Source organism: Bubalus kerabau, chromosome 23 (assembly GCF_029407905.1).
Source record: "Bubalus kerabau isolate K-KA32 ecotype Philippines breed swamp buffalo chromosome 23, PCC_UOA_SB_1v2, whole genome shotgun sequence".
Taxonomy (NCBI): Eukaryota; Metazoa; Chordata; class Mammalia; order Artiodactyla; family Bovidae; genus Bubalus; species Bubalus kerabau.
This window is the reverse complement of record NC_073646.1, coordinates 14,058,006-14,082,223: the sequence shown is the minus strand read 5'-3', so window position 1 is coordinate 14,082,223 and position 24,218 is coordinate 14,058,006. Positions and strand designations below refer to the sequence as shown.

The following is a 24,218-nucleotide window of genomic DNA, read 5'->3' as shown; positions in this document are numbered from 1 at the left end:
CATACAACCAGGTTAAAAATGGACAGATGTGCTTCAGGCAATACTATTGTGTTTTAAGTCATAATTAGAATCAGGCCTAAGCAGGGCTGACTATCATCTCAGAGCGCACCTGGCCTGAGACAGGCAGTGGACCGCGGTGAAGGAAAGTGGGAAGGAGAGGCATGAACAATTTGTTCTCAAAACAAGGACATTTTAAACAGATTCTGAGCTCCAAGTTGATATGCACAGATGCCTCCAATTTATTTTGAAACATGTGAAAAAAGACTGATGGTTGGAAGAAGACCGATGAGTACACAAGAGATAAAACAGGCACGGAGAAATACTAATGGTAGAACTTGGGTGGTGTATATATGCTGCTGCTGCTGCTAAGTCGCTTCAGTCGTGTCCGACTCTGGGCGACCCCATAGACGGCAGCCCATCAGGCTCCCCCGTCCCTGGGATTCTCCAGGCAAGAACACTGGAGTGGGTTGCCATTTCCTTCTCCAATGCATGAAAGTGAAAAGTGAAAGTGAAGTCGCTCAGTCGTGTCCGACTCTTAGCGACCCCACAGACAGCAGCCTACCAGGCTCCTCCATCCATGGGATTTTCCAGGCAAGAGTACTGGAGTGGGGTGCCATTGCCTTCTACACTATAAAACTTAGAAAAATGCACAAAAGGTTTGGAAAAAACCGTTCACACAAACAGCCAATAAGTACACTGAAAACTGCTCAATATCATTAGCTATCTTAAAACTGCAAATTAACACCACCATGAGACACCACTGCATTCTCACTGGAATGGTTAAAAAGACTAACTTTGCCATATGTTGGTGAGGATGTGGCCCAACTAGAACTCTCATTCATTTTTGGGGGTGCAAAATGTACAGCCACTTTTGAAAAAGGTATAATTTTTTATAAAATGTAGTAAATATACAGCAATTTTCTCCTACATATATAAAGAAATAAATATTTATACAAGAATATTCATAGCAGCTTTATTCATAACAGCCCCAAACTGGAAACAGCTCAGGTGTCCATTAAAAAGAAAACGGATAAACAAATTTTGTGGCACAGGCTGGAACATTACTAAGCAATAACAAAGAATGAAGTACTGATACATACTGTGAATCCCACGTGCAAAAAGTCTTAAAAAGAGTACCTATTTTATGATTTCATTTATACAAAATGCCCCAAAAAACAAACTTCATCTATGGTGAACAAAGCCAGAACAGTGATTGTCTCTGAGGGGCTGGGGTGAAGACTGACTGGGAAGAGGCATGAAGAAACTTTCTGGGGTGATGGCAACACTCTGTATCCTGACTGGTTAGGGTCTGGGATACTATGTGTATGAAAAAACTCACCTAATGGTGTACTTTGCTGCTGCTGTTGTTTGGGCACTAAGCTGTGTCTGACTCTCTTTGACCCCAGGGACTGCAGCCTGCCAGGCTCCTGTTCATGGAATTTCCCAGGCAAGAATACTGGAGTGGGTTGTCATATCCTTCTCTAGGGGATCTTTCTGACCCAGGGATCAAACTCATGTCTCCTGCTTGACAGGCAGATTCTTTATCACTGAGCCATTATGGTGTACTTTAGATTTGTGCATTTCATCACACCCATGTATAAATATGTATTTTGTACCAGAAAATGTAAATCACTACTGAATTTTTCATAATGATGCTCATTCTGAAGTGTTTAGAGTTGAAGTGTACTAAGATCCACAATTATTTTTGAAGTACATGAAAAATGTGATAGGACTGGCAAATGAACAGAGGATATACAGAAAAATGTAAATACAGAATTTAGGTATTTGTTATATTTCGTATATAATTCTTTCAGCTTTTCAGGATTACTGAATTTTTTCAAAATAAAATGTTGGCCAACAGCCAAATAAAAACCTTAGGGTATCTTTTAATTTCCACAATCAGAGAATATGCCATCCTATTCTTGTTAATTTTTGACATGCACACTTGGAAACAGCTGCTCTGTTGCACAGAAAGCAAATATTATCACATTTCTTTCTTCAAAGATATTATGCTCTACTTCTTACCTTCAACTATGGGGAAGGAGAAATAGAAACAAATGGCTCTAACTGCAGAAAAACTAAGCCTCCTGTCATTTAAAAGCAAAACATTCGAAGAAGGTTAAATTACAAAATAGTACCTAAAAAACCAGTTAACACTGAATGTTTTATATAACAAAGTATACCAGAACTGAGAAGACTCACAAACTCAGGTTTAATACTCAAGGCAGAGACTGCTAACCATTTCATGGTTTAGAATGACCAACAGCAGTTGACTCTTGAGTCATCTAGTTGGATGAAAGGTGTTTTACAGTACAGGACAAGAAGTAGGAGTGTTAGAAGACGGTGCCACACAAACAAGTCTGTGCAGTCGAGAGGGGAGAACATGTACAAGAAGGCAGACAGAACAACCTGCACAACAGAGAGTCCCAAGAGTGACAAACAAGGTACAGGAGAGAGGCAGCGGTTCAGCAGAGCTTGGAGCGCAGGGTATGGGAGGGCACAAGAGACGGTGGGATGCCTAGGCAAGGTCTGGGCCATAAAAGGACTTGAGAGTCCATAAGGTGTCTGGAATTTATCCTAAAGACAATGTGGAGTCACTTGGCCGTGGGCAACGGTGTCACACCTGTGTGTGGAAAGATGGTCTGGCAGCTATGAGGCAGGGAGGACAAAGAGACAACTAGCAGTTGTTCTCCAAGTTCTGCAAGTTCTCCAAGGCAGCAAAGATGGAGGAGGAGGAACAGATCAGAAGTCATTTTCCTGTGGTTTCTCAGACAGGCCTTCTATTGACCACATGATCTATCCTCAAATGGTGGTGGTGATTAGACTTTAGGGCACTACCTCAAGCAATTAAATTATCTAAACTGACAACTTACTCATACTAGATACATCCTTAACGTAAAGGAAACTCAGTATTGGGACAAAAGATCAGCAAGTACCATAAAAAATATATTTGGAGCCAAGGGAGCAACAGTCTGATCTTTTTTAGACTGGAAAAAAATGCTAAAATCTCAAACCTGACACTTGAAAAGAAAAGAAGACATAATTCAAAATCTTATTTTTGTCTTCAGTTTTCTTCTTTTTCATACAGAAATTAATCCTAAATTTCAACTAAAAATGATTAAACTCTTAAAATCTGACCCGGAGAGTCAACTCTTGGAAAGGACCCTAATGGTGGGAAAGATGGAAGGCAGAGGATGAGATGGTTAGATAGCATCACCAACTCAATGGACATGAATTTGAGCAAACTCCGGGAAATAGTGAAGGAAAAAAAACCTGGCGTGCTACAGTTCACGGAGTCACAAAGAGTCAGATACAACTTAGCAACAGAGCAACAACTCTAAAAATGGGAAAGATGCCCATAACTAATTCATTGAAGGCATCAAGATCTGGGTTGAGACAAATCTCAAACTGCTACTTCCAAGCATTTAACTTTGGGAAATTTCCAAATATTAATAAGGTAATAGTAAGGCAGAAAGTGAAGAGGAACTAAAGAGACTCTTGATGAAGGTGAAGGAGAAAGTGAAAGAGCCAGCTTAAGACTAAATATTAAAAAAACTAAGATCATGGCATCCGGCTCCATTACTGCATGGCAAATAAAAGGGGAAAACAAAGTAGTGACAGATTTCCTTTGCCTTGTTCCAAAATCAGTGCAGATGGTGACTGCAGCCATGAAATCAGAAGACGATTGCTTCTCGGCAGGAAAGCAATGACAAACCTAGACAGTGTGTAGAAAAGCAGAGACAGGACTCTGCCAACAAAGGTCCATATAGTCAAGGCTATGGTCTTCCCAGTGGTCATGTATGGTTGTGAGAGCTGGACCATAGAGAAGGCAGAATGCCGAAGAATTGATGCCTTCGAATCGTGGTGCTGCAGAAAGCTCCTGAAAATCCCCTGGACATCAAGGAGATCAAACCAGTCAATCTTAAGGGAGATCAACCCCAAATATTCGCTAGAAGAACTGATGCTGAAGCTGAAGCTCCAGTTTTTTGGTCATTTGATGCACCCAGACAACTCAATGGAAAAGTCCTTGATGCTGGGAAAGATCGAGGGCAGAAGAAGAGGGTGTCAGAGGATGAGATGGCTGGACGGCATCACCGATGGAGTGAACATGAATTTGGGCAAACTTCCGGAGATGGTGAGGGACAGGGAGGCCTGGCGTGATGCAGTCCATGGGGTCGCAGGACACAAAGAGTCAGACATGACTGGGCAACTGAACAACAGCAGCAGTAAGGTAAGTCCCTTATTTGTAGAATAGGAGAGAGAACTCTTACCTCTCTAGCACAACTGCAGGGAGGATTTAAAGAAGTAATGCAAGTACAACACCCAGTACAGTGCCCCCATTATAAGAAGCCGCCAATAAACACGGGCGCCTATTCCATTCTTCTTACCTACGATTTCCAGTGAAAATAACTAAGAGAAAAGAAGATAAAAGTTTGCTTTTACAAGTTCAATATAAATATGTGTGAACTACTTGGAAAATGTTTTTTACATGAGCTTTATCTCTCAATAAACAACATTACTGAAAAGTAAATGCCTGCATTAAATTAAAATGTAGCTTGGGCCTAGATAAATTGATAGATAATGCTAAATATTAGGAAATGTGTTAACACAAATCAAGGCTGTAATGACTATTGATTTCCCTGAAAATTGAAATATTTCTTTTCCTTGGGAAGTGAACCACCTCTGTAAAAAGTTTCTTCAAAATGGTCATGCTTGATTTGTTCCCAACTGAGTTCCAAGAAAATCTATCCAAATGATATGAAAGTATAAAAAATGGTACACAGAAAGAGAAATTAAGGAAACAATTCCATTCACCATTGCAATGAAAAGAATAAAATACTTCGGAATATATCTACCTAAAGAAACTAAAGACCTATATATAGAAAACTATAAAACACTGGTGAAAGAAATCAAAGAGGACACTAATAGATGGAGAAATATACCATGTTCATGGATTGGAAGAATCAATATAGTGAAAATGAGTACACTACCCAAAGCAATTTATAGATTCAATGCAATCCCTATCAAGCTACCAACAGTATTCTTCACAGAGCTAGAACAAATAATTTCACAATTTGTATGGAAATACAAAAAACCTCGAATAGCCAAAGCGATCTTGAGAAAGAAGAATGGAACTGGAGGAATCAACCTGCCTGACTTCAGGCTCTACTACAAAGCCACAGTCATCAAGACAGTATGGTACTGGCACAAAGACAGAAATATAGATCAATGGAACAAAATAGAAAGCCCAGAGATAAATCCACACACATATGGACACCTTATCTTTGACAAAGGAGGCAAGAATATACAATGGATTAAAGACACTCTCTTTAACAAGTGGTGCTGGGAAATCTGGTCAACCACTTGTAAAAGAATGAAACTAGAACACTTTCTAACACCATACACAAAAATAAACTCAAAATGGATTAAAGATCTAAACGTAAGACCAGAAACTTAAAAACTCCTAGAGGAGAACATAGGCAAAACACTCTCTGCCATACATCACAGCAGGATCCTCTATGACCCACCTCCCAGAATATTGGAAATAAAAGCAAAAATAAACAAATGGGACCTAATTAACCTTAAAAGCTTCTGCACATCAAAGGAAACTATTAGCAAGGTGAAAAGACAGCCTTCAGAATGGGAGAAAATAATAGCAAATGAAGCAACTGACAAACAACTAATCTCAAAAATATACAAGCAACTCCTACAGCTCAACTCCAGAAAAATAAATGACCCAATCAAAAAATGGGCCAAAGAACTAAATAGACATTTCTCCAAAGAAGACATACAGATGGCTAACAAACACATGAAAAGATGCTCAACATCACTCATTATCAGAGAAATGCAAATCAAAACCACTATGAGGTACCATTTCACGCCAGTCAGAATGGCTGCGATCCAAAAGTCTACAAGCAATAAATGCTGGAGAGGGTGTGGAGAAAAGGGAACCCTCTTACACTGTTGGTGGGAATGCAAACTAGTACAGCCACTATGGAGAACAGTGTGGAGATTCCTTAAAAAAACTGGAAATAGAACTCCCTTATGATCCAGCAATCCCACTGCTGGGCATACACACTGAGAAAACCAGAATTGAAAGAGACACGTGTATCCCAATGTTCATCGCAGCACTGTTTATAATAGCCAGGACATGTAACTACAAAGAAATTTAGGATTTCATGTTTGTTGTTAGTAGAGGTACTGGAGTGTAATCCTGAAATCAGTTCATATATGTAGGACTGAGCTAGTGAGTAAATAAATATTTCAGGAATCAAGGAGAAAGAATATACAAGTAAGAATGTGAGAAAAGAGAGGAAGAAGCCAATGGTATTAAGACTGAAGTTAGGTTTAGGATTTTTATTTTTTAACTTTTAATTTTAATGTAATATACATACAAAAAATGTGCATATAAGTGTACAATCTGCTGAGTGTTGACCAACTGAATACACCCATGCAACAAGCACTAGGAAACCAAACATTTCTCATTCCCTCAACTCCTGCTTTCTGTTTCCCGTTTCCTTGTCCAACAGCAAGGATAACTGCTACCCTGATTTCTAACATCACAGACTAGTTTTGCCTGTTTTCATACTTTATATAAGTGGAATTATATAGTATGTACTCTTCTGTGGCTGGCTGCCTTCACACAATATTAGTTTTGTGAGGTCGTGCATGTTCTTACATGCAGCTGTAGCCTGTTCATTCTCGCGGCTATTTTCCACGGTGTGACACATCACAATTAGAACATTCGACTGCAAATGGGCGAGTTTCCAGTCTTTTCCTATCACCAGCAGTGCTACTATGAACACTCCAGTACACTGAACCATTGCTGAATGGTTCAGTCTACATTCCAGTAGACTGAAACTGCTGATTGTACCTACAAAAAAATGGCAATTTCGTGCCATTCAAATTAATACATCATCTTCCAAAGAACATATGTATATATTCCTGTTGAGTAAATATTAGAAGTGGAATTGCTGACACTTAGGGTTAAGCAAACAGTTTTCTAAAATGGTTTAATACCAGTTTACATGTCCACCAATTGCTCTATATATCCTTGATGTAGCTGATGTTTTCTTTCTCCATGCGTCCATTCTAGCTGCCATAATTCTTCACTGTGGTTTTCATTTGCATAGCTCTCAGTTCAGTTCAGTTCAGTCGCTCAGTCGTGTCCGACTCTTTGCAACCCCATGAATCGCAGCACGCCAGGCCTCCCTGTCCATCACCAACTCCCAGAGTTCACTCAAACTCACGTCCATCGAGTCGGTGATGCCATCCAGCCATCTCATCCTCTGTCTTCCCCTTTTCCTCCTGCCCCCAATCCCTCCCAGCATCGGAGTCTTTTCCAATGAGTCAACTCTTCGCATGAGGTGGCCAGAGTACTGGAGTTTCAGCTTTAGCATCATTCCTTCCTAATAAATCCATATCCATATCTATGTATATCATTTGTATTTCTCTTTTGTGAAGTCTGTGTTGCCCATTTAATCACATTGGCTTATAGGAGACCTTTATATATCCTGGAGAGGAATCTTGTTAAATATATGTATTATGAATTATCTCTTCCCACTCCATGGGTTGCCTTTTCTCTTTCAATGATGTCTTTAGGTGCGGAACAGTAATTCATATAATTACAGCACAGTCTATCAGGTTTTTCATTTCTGAATAGTGCTATTTGTGTCCTATTTAAGATATTTTGATCACCCTAAGGTTATGGAGAATTTCTTCCCCCAAAAGGTTTATTGCTTTACCTTTCAGAGCTGAAATTTTCTGTGTACAATATAAATTCCAGATTACTTTCTTTCCACTGGATATTTAACTAACCTGCAACCATTTGTTTAAAAAGATGATTTTTTCCTCACTGCATGTATTATTCATGGCACTTTTGTAACAAATCAGGTAACAGAATATTGTCTGATTTCTCTATTCTGCTCCATTGGTCAGGTTGTTTATCTGTCTAAACTACTATAATGTTACAGGAGATCTTAATATCTGGTAATGTAAATTCTCTGGTTTTGTTTACCTTTTTCAAAGAAAGAGTATAAAATGAAATATGACATGAGAAGGGAATACTGAACATGACTGTGAGTTTTTCGTTATTTGTATGAATGCCCACATGAGTGAACTTCCCAGAGCACCCATTACATATGCTGGTAAGCTGACATGGGCGGCAGTCTGGACAGACTCAAAGAGGTTGATGGTGACTATAGAATGTTTTAATCTTTGACAAGTTTTTAGGTAAATCTGCTCAAGTAAAATCTTAAAAATTTAGCTTAAAATTAATTTAGCTTTATACACGGTTACATGTATACCTTTTGTGAGAGATCAAACCAGTCAATCCTAGGGGAAATCAGTCCTGAATATTCATTGGAAGGGCGGATGCTGAAGCTGGAACTCCAATATTTTGGCCAACTGATGCGAACAGCTGACTCACTGGAAAAGACTCTGATGCTGGGAAAGACTGAAGGCAGAAGGGGACAACAGATGGCTGGATGGCATCACTGACTCAATGGACATGAGTTTGAGCAAGCTTCGGGAGTTGGTGATAGACAGGGAAGCCTGGTGTGCTGCAGTCCATGGGGATGCAAAGAGTCTGACATGACTGAGTGACTGAACTGAACTGGTGGCTCAGTCAGTAAAGAAATCTCCCTGCAATGCAGGAGACCTGGGTTTGATGCCTGGGTTGGGAAGATCCCCTGTATAAGGGGAGAATTCCATGGACAGAGGAATGTGGTGGTCTACAGATCAAGGGGTCGCAAAAAGTTGGACATGACTTAGCAAGTATACCTTCTGTAACTACTTTCTTTATATACAAAGTTAAGAAGAATAGTTTATCTTAAAAATACCTTTATTTTTAACTGTCTTTCTTCTAAATAAAACTTGTGCTATGCTTAGTCGCTCAGTCATGTCCAACTCTTTGTGACCTCATGGAACTGTGGCCCACCAGGCTCCTATGTTCATGGGGATTCTTCAGGTAAGAACATTGGAGTGGGATGCCATATACTCATCTTTCCTATTGTAATGGTGCTCTTTATAACCTGTTCAGTTCAGTTCAGTTGCTCAGTCGTGTCTGACTCTTTGCGACCCCAGGAACTGCAGCACAGCAGGCCTCCCTGTCCATCACCAACTGCCGGAGTCTACCCGGCATTGAGTCGGTGATGCCATCCAACATCTCATCCTGTCGTCCCCTTCTCCCCCTGCCCTCAATCTTTCCCAGCATTAGGGTATTTTCAAATGAGTCAGCTCTTTGCATCAGGTGGCCAAAGTATTGGAGTTTCAGCTTCAACATCAGTCCTTCCAATGAACACCTAGGACTGATCTCCTTTAGGATGGACTGGTTGGATCTCCTTGCAGTCCAAGAGACTCTGAAGAGTCTTCTCTAACACCACAGTTCAAAAGCATCAATTCTTTAGCGCTCAGCTTTCTTTACAGTCCAACTCTCACATCCATACATGACCTGAGGTTGGATCTTTACAACTTTCGTTTTAGCTGCTTACCTGTGCGTTATTTAAGCCCTCTGACTCTCAGTTTACTGGTCTTATAAAATGGGAACAATTAAAACGTACCAAATAAGGTAAAATGTCTACCTATTCTGGGAAGAAAACCTCTCTTTACTGTCAGAATTCAGCACTTTGACTATTTACCATTTGGGGTTCCAGGGCCACTGTGTGAGCAAGGGGGAAGAATGCAGTGATGTGTAGAAGAAACAGGTGGAAGAACACACACAGTGCCTTGGTGTAGGTGGAGTAAAAAACTATAAACTGGTTATAGCACAGAAGGGAGTGAGGCAAAAAAAGTGTTCTGTTTTTCTGACACAGGGTACAAGAAGGTCAGGTTGTAATCATTTAATTTACATGATTATATTCCTTAAAAAAGCAAAGGTAAGGAATAACACTTGATAAAGAGTATACAGCAAAAGAAAAAGAGTATGCAGCTTAAAAATAAAAATTTCATTATAAAAAGAATCTGCATTAGCACATTTAAATCACTTAAAACATTATTTAAAATAATTATGTTTTCAAACATTTGGGACAACAAAATGGAGTTGCATACATGAAACTTACTTGACAAACGGAAAAGACATCTGGAGAGGAAAGCTCACTGTAGGTACTCTGAAGTGATTCTGATGATAGACGGAGAGTTGGGTGAAAGGCTTTCCCCAGGGTCATTAACATTTTGTCTCATTCTCTTTAAAATGATCATATAAGAAGTAGAAAAAATAGCATTTGTTGCCAATGGTACTGTGAAATGGCAAACTTCAGCTGGTGACAGACAGATCAGGGACAGCAAAGGCATGACTTCTATCAATCTTTGAGTTTCTGGGCTCAGGGATTCTCTGAAGTTAATTATTTACAAAGCAATTCTTAAGGCACCACTCTTAACTTTATTTTGGATAGCTCCACCCAAACTGTCTCTCAAGATATAGAAAAACGAAGCAAAACTCAAGCAAAAATTAAAAAAAAACAAAACTTATTTGATTAAAAAAAATTATATATTCTAAAGTACATATTACATATGAGTATATATACATATATACATATGAGTATATATTGATGATTCTAATTTTCAAAAATGTAATAGTCTTTTTACTTTCCTGGTATTAAGTACTATCTTATTTATTTGGTTTCTACTTGTGGTCAACAGGTCACCCGGACGAAGTAACAGTGACAACCAACCCCAGCAGCTCTTCAGGGCAGCTGAACAGGGGCACCCTGCCTTGTTCGTCGGTCTCTGGGGCCAGCTTTGACACGTAAGCCTCAGTCCCTCCACCCACTCCCAACTCCTTCCTTCTGTTCTCTGTCTCCTAACCCCTCAGGCTTCCCAGGGACTGTGAGACAGCCACACGGGCCACAGATGGGCAGCAAGGGTGGCCCTGTGTACAGAGGTGGGAGCCTTCCACCGCTGAGCCCCAGGGAAATGCAGGAAGGATGACTATGGGGAGCCAGACTACAGAGATTTGGATTAAACTGTGTTTCTGTGATTCCTAGACGATAGTGTGCTTTATTTCTATTTATACCTTACCACCACGATGAAGTTCTTTATCAACATAAATTCTGCTTTAAAGTTCTGATTGTCAACAAAGGATGAGGGTCTATGATGTGTTATGAAGATTCAACATGAAGTGTGGCTAGCTCTAAGTAGAATCTCACTCATGTTTACATAACCATGAGCTATCAAATCACTCTGATATTACCCATTAAACAGCATACTGCCAAGCTGAATCAAATTAGAATACTGAGGCAAAAAGAGTTTTTCTTAATTTCAATATTTTAAGGAGAAAATAATATGTAATCGTTTCTTTATTAACAAAGAATGAATTCTGCCATCAATGAAAACTTTTTTCCTTGAGGCGCCCAAATTTTAATGATTCTTTATTTTTTTAAATTGAGGTATAGTTCATTTACACTCTTATAGTAGTTTTCAGGTGTATAACACAGTGATCCAAAATTTTTCCAGATGATACTCCATTTATAGTTTTCATAAAATATTGGCTATAGTCCCTGTGCTATACAATATATCCTTATAGCTTATTTAGTTTACAAGTAGTATGTATCTCTTTCTCTCCTACCCCTATCTTGCCCCTCCTCACTGGTAACCCTAGCTTATTCTCTGTATCTATGAGCCTATTTCTTTCCTGTTACATTTACTAGTTTTATTTTTTAGATTCCACATATAAGTGATAATATAAAGTCTTTGTCTTTCTCGGTCTTATTTCGTTAAGCACAATACCCTCCAGATCCATCCATGTTTGTGAAAATGCAAATTTTCATTCTCTTTTGTGGCTAAGTAGTATTTCATTACATATAATCACATCTTCTATATCCATTCATCTGTTGATGGACACTTACATAGGTTCTATATCTTTGCTATTGTAAATAATGCTGCTATGAACACTGGTGTTCAGGTAAAAAAGTGATTTCTTGAACCAAATAACTGTGTCACTGGCTCCTTGTTATCTAAGAAGCTCTAACATATATCTTTATGATAACCTTGCTAACGGACCGTTCATGCCAAGAGCAGAAGCTGGAAAGCTACTTGTCATAAGAACCAACCAAAACTCAGACTTAGTTTTTAACCAAAAATCTGGTTTCATTCATTCAGTGATCAAACACCAGGAGCACCCTGGTGTGTCCAATAAGGCTGGAATGTTTGGTGGGATCTGAAAATAAAATGACACTGCAGCTGCAATCTAATCAGAAAGCCAGGTTACCTGTATCCAAAGAGGAAACATGTCTCACGGGAAAAGCACCGGCCTTGAGTTAAAATCCCAATTCCCAACTTCGTCTTCAGCTATTATGGAATAACAGAACTACTCCTAACCTCTCACTATAAGAAACTAGGTAGCCTGACTGGACAAAATACACGAAACGACTGCTCTCCTACACAGAGGAGCAGGCAACTCAGGACTGTGGCCCCCAGGAGTAGGGAAACAAAGGAGATGGGCCTTACAGCTACCCTAGCTTTCTGTCTGGAGGCAATCTCTAGACTGAAACTCAAACACACTTGCTGAACTGAGACAGAGATGAGAGCTTTGGGAGGCTAAGGCAGCCAGAATCTGCAGTGCAGAAAAGGAGGGATCTATGCTGAGGAGGTGGCAAGAATACACAGAAGAACTGTACAAAAAGGATCTTCAAGACCCAGATAATCATGATGGTGTGATCACTCACCTAGAGCCAAAGATTCTGGAATGTGAAGTAAGTGGGCCTTAGAAAGCATCACTACGAACAAAGCTAGTGGAGGCGATGGAATTCCAGTGGAGCTATTTCAAATCCTGAAAGATGATGCTGTGAAAGTGCTGCACTCAATATGCCAGCACATTTGGAAAACTCAGCAGTGGCCACAGGACTGGAAAAGGTCAGTTTTCATTCCAATCCCAAAGAAAGGCAATGCCAAAGAATGCTCAAACTACCGCACAGCTGAACTCATCTCACACGCTAGTAAAGTAATGCTCAAAATTCTCCAAGCCAGGCTTCAGCAATATGTGAACCGTGAACTTTCAGATGTTCAAGCTGGTTGTAGAAAAGGCAGAGGAACCAGAGACCAAATTGCCAACATCTGCTGGGTCATTGAAAAAGCAAGAGAGTTCTAGAAAAACATAGATTTCTGCTTTATTGACTATGCCAAAGCCTTTGACTGTGTGGATCACAATAAACTGTGGAAGATTCTGAAAGAGATGGGAATGCCAGACCACCTGACCTGCCTCTTGAGAAACCTGTATGCAGGTCAGGAAGCAACAGTTAGAACTGGACATGGAACAACAGACTGATTCCAAATAGGAAAAGGAGTATGTCAAGGCTGCATATTGTCACCCTGCTTATTTAACTTATATGCAGAGTACGTCATGAGAAACGCTGGGCTGGAAGAAGAACAAGCTGGAATCAAGACTGCCGGGAGAAATATCAATAACCTCAGATATGCAGATGACACCACCCTTATGGCAGAAAGTGAAGAGGAACTAAAGAGCCTCTTGATGAAAGTGAAAGAGGAGAGTGAAAAAGTTGGCTTAAAGCTCAGCATTCAGAAAATGAAGATCATGGCATCCGGTCCCATCACTCCAAGGCAAATAGATGGGGAAACAGTGGAAATAGTGTCAGGCATTATTTTTTGAGGCTCCAAAATCACTGCAGATGGTGACTGCAGCCATGAAATTAAAAGACGCTTACTCCTTGGAAGGAAAGTTATGACTAACCTAGATAGCATATTGAAAAGCAGAGACATTACTTTGCCAACAAAGGTCTGTCTATTCAAGGCTATGGTTTTTCCAGTGGTCATGTATGGATGTGAGAGTTGGACTGTGAAGAAAGCTGAGCGCCGAAGAATTGATGCTTTTGAACTGTGGTGTTGGAGAAGACTCTTGAGAGTCCCTTGGACTGCAAGGAGATCCAACCAGCATATTCACTGGAAGGACTGACGTTGAAGCTGAAACTCCAATACTTTGGCTATCTGATGCAAAGAGCTGACTCATTTGAAAAGACCCTAATTCTGGGAAAGATTGAGGGAGGAGGAGAAGGGGGTGGCAGAGGATGAGATGGTTGGATGGCATCACCAACTCAATGGACATGAGTTTGGGTAAACTCTGGGAGTTGGTAATGCACAGGGAGGCCTGGCATGCTGCAGTCCATGGGGTCGCAAAGAGTTGGACACAACTGAGTGACTGAACTGATCTCCAATAAAAAATTACAAGGCTACCTGCAAAGAGGCAAGAAAACACTTCTTGAACATGAGAAAAATTTATCAATAAAAACAAACCCAGAAATGACAGAAAAAAGGAACTATTTACACTGACAACTATGTGCAAATATTTAAAGCAAAAAGGGAATATAATGAAAACAGAAATGGACAACGCAAAAAGGAACCTCTAGAGATAAAAATATAATAGCTAAGATAAACATTTTACTGGATAGCATTAACAACATGTTAGACCTGCATTAGAAAAGATCAGTAAACTCAGGGGAATAAAGAAGCAGAACTAATAAGATGATGTAAAAATAATAATGAAATGAAATACTAAAAAAAAAGAATAACTTAAAAAAAACAGGCAAGAAGAGAGGAATAAAGAACAGAATGGACAAACATTCAGTTCAGTTCAGTTCAGTTCTACATACAACAAAATGATAGATTTAAACTCATTTGTGGTAGGTAGCCTCTAAGACAATCCTCAATGATCCTAGCCTTTTGATATTTATGGTCTTAAATAATCCTCTCCCCTTGAGCAATCTGCTTCTAATCAACAGAATACTGGGGTGGATAGCCTTTTCCTTCTCCAGGGGATCTTCCCAACCCAGAGATCGAACCTAGGTCTCCCGCATTGCGGCAGATTCTTTACCAGCTGAGCCACAAGGGAAGCCCAAGAATACTGGAGTGGGTACCCTATCCCTTTTCCAGCGGATCTTCCAGATCTGGGAATCAAACTGGGGTCTCCTGCATTGCAGGCGGATTCTTTACCAACTGAGCTATTAGGGAAGCCCATCAATATACCAGGACAATGTTAAGGAAATGTTGCAAAAAATTATCATTTTTGTCTTGCTAGCATTATTCTTACTGACTTTGATAAAATAAGCTGCCATGCTGGAGAGGCCCACGTGGCAAGAACTGAGGGTGGCCTCCAGCCAACAGCCAGCAAGGAACGGAGGCACTTAGTCCAACAGCCCTCAAGGTACTGAATCTTGCCAAGAACAACTTAACTAAGGTTAGAAGTGGATCATTCCCCAGTTGAACGTTCAGATGAACCAGAGCCTTGCCTGAAACCTGACTACAGGCTTGTGAAGCAGAGGTACCAAGTTAAGCTGTGCCTGAATTCCTGATCCACAGAAACTGTTCAGATCATAAATGTGTCCTGTGTGAAGCTGTTAAGGTATGAAGCAGTTTGTTACACAGCAATAGGTAACTAATACATCAGACATATCAATAATTACCTTAAATGTAAATAATCTAAACATCACAAATGAAAGACAGAGATTGCCAGGCTACATTTAAAAAAAGAAAGTCCAGCTCTGTGCTGTCTATAAGAAATGTACTTTAAACACAAAAGTACAGGTGGGTTAAAAGTAAAAGCTCAGAAAGGATATATCATGAAATGATAAACATAAGAACTACTTTAAATAGTTTCAGAGTAACAGGTGAAGAAAACAAAAACCAAAGTTACTCTCTAAAGCCACTAGATTCTGAAATTCAGAGTTTAGGACTAAGTTCTTGGATTTCTTTAAATTTCAAATTTTTCAGTGCTAATTTTATTTGAGTATGTTTAAATCCATTTATTTAGAAAACCCTCCAAATTAAAATATTTGGGTGTCCAAATAAAACCTTCAAATTTTTGAAAGTGTAAGTATTTGTGTTGAGGGTGGGGAAAACAGCAGTCAAGCAAGCAGCTTCGTAGAGAAGCTGTGTCTCTATGCACAAACAAATTTACAACTAGAGATTTCACTACTTTATCAGCAAGTTATTTAACCAAATTCCCTGTCTTTGAGAAACAGACTATTTCACAGAAATAAAAAGTGAGAGTGGAAAAATCTAGCTTTTAAAAGTGTATTAGAAAAGCAATACTTTCTCCTAAGAGCACTGGGTTATCTAGTTAAAGTATCATTTTTTAATTCTAAGCTTGAGAAAAAAGGTAACATGACCAGAAATACCTTTTTCATTATATATATTTTATACCTCAATCAAGAGCCAAAAAATTCTTAAATACATTCAATATTATTGATGATCAATTACTAAGCATCTTTCTATTTCATTCCATTTTACTAAGGAGATCTCTTAAACATCCTGGGTTTCTTTTTTACTACTAATTTTAAGAGGCTTGGTTAAGGTCATATATCAATTTACTTCCTGTGTTTCATTTTTTTTTCCATTTTAAAGTTGTTTAAAACATTTTACAATCCTACAACAGACTCAGATATCACATCATAAGCAATTTTTGATTGTGCATTAAAGGATTAACTCACTGAAAAGAAACATGCACAGGAGGAAACCAACCACACAAAGTCCCCCAATAAACCCAATCCTTCATATGTGATATGCTGTTCATCCCTGGAATTTCATACATGCCACTTAGATTTCAGACCGGGACAACCGTGAGGCTATAGCATTTAAGGTCAACTATAAACCAAATAAACCTAATTACCCATTTCCTTAAGTTGTCCAGCCTTCAAATCTCTTGGGTTCTGCCCTTCTCATTTATGTTTACCACTATTTTTTAAAAGAAATGCCTCAAAACTAATACAATTATGTAAAGTTTAAAAATAAAATTAAATGAAATTAAAAAATAAAAAATAAAAGAAATGCCTCATAATACACAATATATTAACAGAATTCAGATTAATTAAAAAACAATTTACAGATCTGTCTCCCCACTCTATGACCTTGAAGCATCATTTACACAACTGCCATCAAACCAAGAACATTCTACATCACTAGATCTGTTTCTGTTTCACATATTTCAAAAGTCATTGTGAGACAAGTCATTATATACATATTTTTAATACATACATTACTTTTTTAAAAGATCATTTCTGAAGTTAATTAATTTTGCTGTTAAATAATTGGGCTCATAAATGAAAGAATTTTAATTTAGAGATGTGATTATGACATAGATTTCCTGGAATCAAAACAAAAAAGAAAAAAATTTAAGAGACAACTCAGAGCAAGAACTCTCTTTAAACATAACAAATAACTGTTTTATTACTTCAAAATACCAAAAGTCTTCTGTACAGTACTTATCATATACAATCAGACGGCTTGAAAGAGTCTCAGCAATCATATCTACTATCTTAATCTCTTCAGAACAACTATGTAAGAAGAAGAAAAATCTATAAATCAGTCTTTGATGACAGAGGGTTTGTTTAGGAGTTTACCAAATGGAATGACCCTACTGGAATTCCTTCAAGCGGCCTGTGAAAATGTCAGAACGGAGTCTGTTTTGGAGGTCATAGTCCCTAGAGAGCTCTGAGTTTTGGCCTGTTTGTCTTTTCACATGCTTTAATATTTGAAAGTCATTCCTTGCAGACACTGACTGATGCCCAGGGAATGCTAGGATTGTGGGAACTGGCAGTACCAACAAGGGAGACAAACTTCATGGGAAACGCGTGCCTACTACATTCGCCTGCTTAGCTCCCACAACATCAGTGCTCTTCAAATGTTATGTAGGTACACAGCGAAACATTCAAAAACGGCATGTCATTTTGACATTTTTAAAAAGAAATATGTATGCAAATGGGGGCCAAAATTACTGGGACTATTGCAAGAAACAGTAAGGTATCAAACACCATGGTGGAACCCTGAAAAACTATTTCCCAAGTATGAATTTATCAAAATATACACAATAATAATGAACAGTTATAAAGTGCTAATTATATGACCATGTTGTTCTAAATACTTGACTTATATGAACTTATTCAACCCTCACAGCAACCCCCATAAGGCAGGTACTATATGGTCCCCATTTTACAGAGGAGGAAACTGAGGCAAAAAGCAGACAATTAATTCATCTCAGTTCTCACAGCTAGTAATGGTGAACCAGACGGGATGGCTCCAGAGTTGGTGCCCTGACCCACTGTGCATGCTTCACCACTGCTTATTTCATGGTGCTTTACTTTAACATCCAGCATGCGATGCCGGGTGCCTATGGCGTGTACTCAGTACTTACACTGCATCATGTACATGGAGTTACCATCAGTGCTCTACTTCATCCAAGCCTCCAGTAACCTGGGCTGCACACCTAACCTGACTCCTTTTCACACATGACAGACACACGCTTGTGTGCCCTCAGACCACACATCTAGTGCCACAGAGCAGGCTTATACTCTGCACTCGCTCTTTAAAATTAGGTTCTTCTTCCTCCCAGTTATCTGAGAGAATCATCTCTAAATTAATTTCTTTAGCTGAGGGAACTACTTTGAAAGATCTATGAGTCTAACAATTTTATGAGAATTTCCTACTGAACTGCCAACACTGTACCAGAAGCCTAAGATCTGAGAATTATTTACGGTAGGACACACAATGATCATTCAATCAATATTTTCTAATAATAAAAAGTAAACCCATTTCTACTCTTGAAATACTAATTTCTTTTAATATTTTGGGAAAGCTAAGCATTCTGATATGGCAAACTTTTCTCTTATATAGTATATGATAGCTGCTCTAATCGATACACTTCTAAACTGCTGTGTCAGGAACAAGGATTGTCAAAGAACGTCTCCTATTTTGTAGCTATAAATCTCAATACTGCAGAGTACTGACAAATTCTAACATTTGTCAGTTTTTAAACTTAACTTATAAGAACCAAAGGCAAAAGGCTGTGATCAGACTTTACTAAACACAGAGGTCATAGATCAAAAATTTAAGTTAGTGAAATAGATACCCAACGATTAGCATTTTCTTAATAAAAAAACAACATAAGCAACCAGAAAAGGACATGAATGATTCAGGCTTAATATAAAGTTAAAATATTGTCTTTTAATTGAGTCTGATCCTGTTATAAAAATGTAAATACATACCTGCCAACCCTTGAAAACCATGAATAGAATGACACTGCATATTCCACATTAGATGTAATCTTTTTAGGATAACACAAATTGAGCCAATTTCTCTTTCCTTTTAAACATGGGGGGAGGGGAGTCTGACTGACTGAATGAGCTGGCATGTATGTTTAATAATACATCTATGAGGAACATATTAAAAACAGTGACATTACTACTTCATATCTATGGAAAATTCCATTGGTTAACTGAGATGGAAGTTATCTTCCATTCTTTCTGTTTCTGCTGCCGAACGAACAGCACAAGGCGAAAGTGACAGATGAGATATAAGAACATACGATGTAACGAGGAAGGGCAGCCAGAGAACGACACATGGGCTGAAAGCTACCATATGAATATTACAATTACAATGGGCATAATCGCAACACAGAGAGCTCGAGACTTACCCATGCTCACAGACTGAGTCAGCAGAGGAGACTGGAGTCCTGACTCCCAAAAGACTATACTTCCTGTTAATAATAGTGAGGGCAGCAGGTGAGGGTAGCCAGCAGTATGGATTAATTTAAAGGAGTTAGATAAACACTGGGTAGGATATTTGCTAATTAGTCTGGGTGATTATTAACTATAAATCAAAGAGAAAATTACAGTTCATTTGTTACTCCAACATATTTGTCCTTTTGCTTTCTTTCACAATAATACTTCATTACTGATGCCTTAAAATAAAATATAATAACAAAGAAAAAAATCATAGGTCACTTTTTTCTAGTATACTCTGTATATTTATTGGGTTATGGTAGACAGCAGGCATCCCTTATCTACCCCTTCTCTACCTTTGTAGCTAGAGGAGGTCCTATGGTTGGGTTAGGGTCAGACCTAAGTGAGAAGAGCCCTGACTTAATTTCAACAAAGTCTCTCAGCCCAGCAAAAGGTCTGATTATAAACTATTCAATTCCAAGTAGCCCTGAAAGGCCTAAGTAGATAGGGAATTATAACTGAGTAACATTTATTAACTAATCATTCATATTACATATGTTCTTTTTAAAAATTGCATTCTGAGGGACAGGAGAGAGACTGTTTCTTAATAAATTGATTTCAGTTTATTCGCTGCTCCAGTGACTAATATGCATCATATGGTGGACTCTAGTTTTACAAAAATTATCAAACCTATATAATAAAAAATGTACTTCTATGACTCTAGAAAAGTCTTATAAAAATCTTACATAAATGCGGTTTAAGATCATGAGGTCTCATACTGGATTAAACTGCTAATTACTATTATGTTCTAAAGCTTAGACATAATAAATGTTAATTGTTGACATTTCAAACGAATTTCTGCAAGAGGACACAACTTTTAAGACTGGAAAAATAACTCAAAATGAGGCTTCAAGAGCGCTGTAGCTGGGGCCTGTGGTCTTGTTGCTGTGTTTCTGAAACTGTAGTGCGCCTCACCCATCCCCTCGGTGACAGTGAGAACTAAGGCAGGCCTAAGTTAGTGTTCTGACTCTGCCGGCTCCAAAGGCAGGCTGTGAGTCCTCGTCCAGCCGCCACCCTCCCTCCACATATGCTTTGTCTGGGTGTGTCCAGCAATGCACTGAAGCAAGCCAAACTCTCAGTAACAGCAAAACTATCCAAATAAGAAATCCACAGTAGAAAAACGAAGGTGGACAGGGTTACAGGTGCTTATTTATACTGTAAAACAAAACATGCTATTTAATAGGAGACTATAAAGACCATTGTGGAAGAGAGGACCTCACCCTTAAGCTACTTACACGGCTTCCTTTTCATTTCGAAGGCTCCAAGAAATTGTCACAAACAAAAAGAATGAGAGCTGCCACAATTAATCAAGAATTTCATTTGCAGCTGCCCAGAAGTTTGTAGCTAACTTTAAAACTTTTAATTGTGTTTACTTTAAGTCCTAAAGACTAATTTTAAAAATATGATAAAAACTAAGGAAAATTACAGTTACAGAGTACATATTTCTCTTAGTCCAAGTACTCCTCAGTAACTCTTGAGAGTCGGAAAAGAAATCTACTATCTAAATGTATCAGAATGTTTATCAATATCCTTGAGAATTATTTCAAATATTGAAGAACCTAAATATGTTAATTATAAAGTCAATGACAAAACAATTTTACATAAAATTATTCATTTCTATTACCTCTAGTTATAGAAAGGGAAAGCAAGAATCCCACAGTTTCACGTCTTGGCTATTCAGCATCCAACTATTTCATTCCCAGTTGTGACACTATGAGAATTTCATGTCTCGCTGTTTGCTCCAGAGAAAAATAGAACTATCTTCTCTTTCACCAACCATATCAGCTGGTGCATATTCTACAAAACAGGGTGTTACACAAGACAAATCCTGAGCACCTTTGTGCTCTTCCAAACACCTAGACTGACAGTAAAGTCTAAAGGTTAATGAGGTGTGGGGAATTGTTTTCAAAGTAAAACCCATAGAAAAGATCAGTTGTGAACATATACAACTTATATTCTATGGTACAAGGCGCGCAATTTCCTTTGGCTGGGCTCCATGCAAAGTTCAGACTGTTTGCCTCTGTATTATATACCTGTATTGAATCCAATGTAAAGAGCCACCTTGAATTCCTTGCATGTAAGAAACTTTGGAATAAATTATTTTCTCTCTAATAAGTGGTCATCTGGAACAGAACAAGTGAAGTCTAAAACTGTTCAGTGTGACCCATTTAACAGATGGAAAATCTTTAAAAAGTTTTCAAGATGGGCCCACAAGCTCAAAGACCTAATAAGTGCAGTAACCAATGATACCAAAGTTTAAAGTAAGAATAACAAATTAAGTCACTCTTCTCTATGAAGGCCTAAAACACAGTGACTACTCAGTAGTACATACAGTTTCAAAAAACCTGCTAATACAGAAAGGGAAAGGGGGCAGATACTCATTTTCCCAGTACGTGACACGGACAGCTGGCCTGTGGGATGTCTACAGTCATGTTAACATGATGAGATCTTCAGAGACGTGCAAAGAAGCACCAAAATCAGGAACTCTTTATGAGGGGGGAATCTATGTCAACTTACTGGTTTACTCTGTGAAAATGCTGGTAGTGAGCTAAAAGCTTAAGTTCACCAACCAGCACACTTCTCAGTCTTAAATGACTTCATGAATGAAAAGCTTCTTCCTCATGGTCTCATCTAAGCGTGGGCACAAAGAGCTGTAGCTCTTTCAGGTATGTTGTTTCCATCTATTCTGCCCTTCCCTGCTTTTATAAGTGAAATTCACCTTAGAGCACCTAAGGCTTTCTTTTATAAACAATAAAAGAACTAACTTTCCCTTTGACTGAAATCCCTCTTTTTCTCAGTGTTAACCATCTAAAGGAATGTTGACATGGAAACGTGAAAATGGATCTATTATGTATATATTATGTCAAAACAAAGCTCAGTTTTCCTGTGTATGCAGACTCTGAGAGACAGTAAAAGACAGGGGAGTCTGGCATGCTGCAGTCCATGGGGTCGCAAGAAGTTGGACATGACTTAGCAACTGAACAACATGCATTCTTTTAGAAAGGTACGTTATTTAGTAAAAGTATATCTACCATCCTTTATGGAAGACTGTCCTGTTGGGAAGAGTTAGTTGCCTAAATGGTACACTTACTGCTGAAATGCCATTAACTTGAGAAATATTTTGCCCACATTCAAGGGTAAAGGAAAGCCCTAGCTTACCTTTACTAAACATCTTTCATATTTACCCCAGCAGTGGGAATATTCTATCACTCCACCACCACTGCCAATATAAGTTTTAATCAAAAATAAGGGAAGACCCTAGACTCATTACTGTACTTAGGTATCAACTTCATTTTCCTTATAAAGTTTATTTACAAACTATTTAGTGATACAATCTGTCTACATACCAATCCCAAATTGAAATATCTTCATTTCCTCTCCAAAAGAAAGTAATTCTAACAAGCAAAATTCAAAAGCTTAGCAAACAACAATAAAACATAATCACACACACAAAAAATCTATATTTGATTATTTCAAAATATCTAAACGTACTGTGCTATGTATGCTAAAGTCGCTTGAGTCATTTCCGACTCTTGGCAACGCTATGGACTGTAGCCTGCCAGGCTCCTCTGTCCATGGGATTCTCCAGGCAAAAATACTGGAGTGGGTTGCCATGCCCTCCTCCAGGTGATCTTCCCAACCCAGGGATCGAAGCCGCATCTCTTATGTCTCCTGCGTTGGCAGGCGGGTTCTTTACCACTAGCGCCACCTGGGAAGCCCAATATAGTACTTTCTATTAATTAATTTTGAGGCTAACATCTACATTTTGTACATGATATGATTTAAAGATGGAATTAAGAAGACCTAAAAAGATGAAGAATAAACATTAAAAAATCACCAAGGGAAGAATGTTACGGTTTTTCTACCTATAGACTGTCTGATGTTGTTCTACTCTCTTTACGTTCCCATATCCAAAAACCTGTATTTTTGACAGCTGTACAACAATTCATTTATGTCTTGGAAGGTATATGCAACTTAGGCTAACATTTCATAAGCTTGAAATTAGAGTATAATACGCCTGAATATAAGGTAAGATTTTTAACTTTCTGAAGTCACATATTAAGAAAGAGGAGACTGTCTATATTTGAGTCCTTACACAGTGTATAATGAGATGCTCTTTCATTTACTTAATCTTGAACAAAAAAGTACTTGACGAAAACGCATTAACTTAAAAATCAACTTCCCTAGAAGCTGGTTTTAGTCTGTTTATAGAAATGTTTTAATAGAATCAGGAAAAAAAAGGAAGAAAAGAACCAACACATTATTTCCAGATAACCTTAAAATGAAGTGTTGGCTGTTGTTACAAAGAAAGATTTTCAGACACTGCTTTTAAAAAGGTAGTCAAATACCATTCTCTCAGAAAGGACACAAGTAAGAGAGGTTAATTCTGGAGGAGTAACTGTGCAGCTGAGGGGCACGACTGGGAGGGTAACTGACTTTTCACCGTGTAGTCACTGGTATCCCCTGCATTTTAAACCAGTTACATGTGTTAGCCACTCAGAAAAAAAAAAAAAAAAAAGATGATTAAATTCTATAACAGAAATTACAGCCTCCTAAAATGTTATGACCAATTGCAAATCAAACATGAGTGATTACAAACACAACACTGTAGAACACATGAAAAACAGCCCCACTGTTCTGGGAATGGTACTTGCGGTTTAGACATAAAACCTTCAGTGTCAGATCGTGCATGTATCTAAAAACCGGTGTAACTCA

The 24,218-nt window shown here is 38.5% G+C and overlaps 1 protein-coding gene across 6 annotated transcripts in view; it reads right to left on the bottom strand.

Annotated features, from left to right (window-relative positions):
* The window catches only part of MRTFB (myocardin related transcription factor B), a 319,142-nt gene that overhangs the window by 109,464 nt on the left and 185,460 nt on the right, over window positions 1–24,218 (bottom strand). For 4 of the 6 annotated variants that reach the window (XM_055562733.1, XM_055562734.1, XM_055562735.1 and 1 more), the window contains one exon: window positions 19,415–19,477. The exons of 1 other annotated variant lie outside the window; for it this stretch is intronic. In XM_055562733.1, the coding sequence (XP_055418708.1) occupies window positions 19,415–19,477 (63 nt within the window). Of the gene's footprint in view, window positions 1–19,414; window positions 19,478–24,218 lie in introns of those variants that run through there. One more of the 6 variants, XM_055562738.1, reaches the window with a different exon arrangement.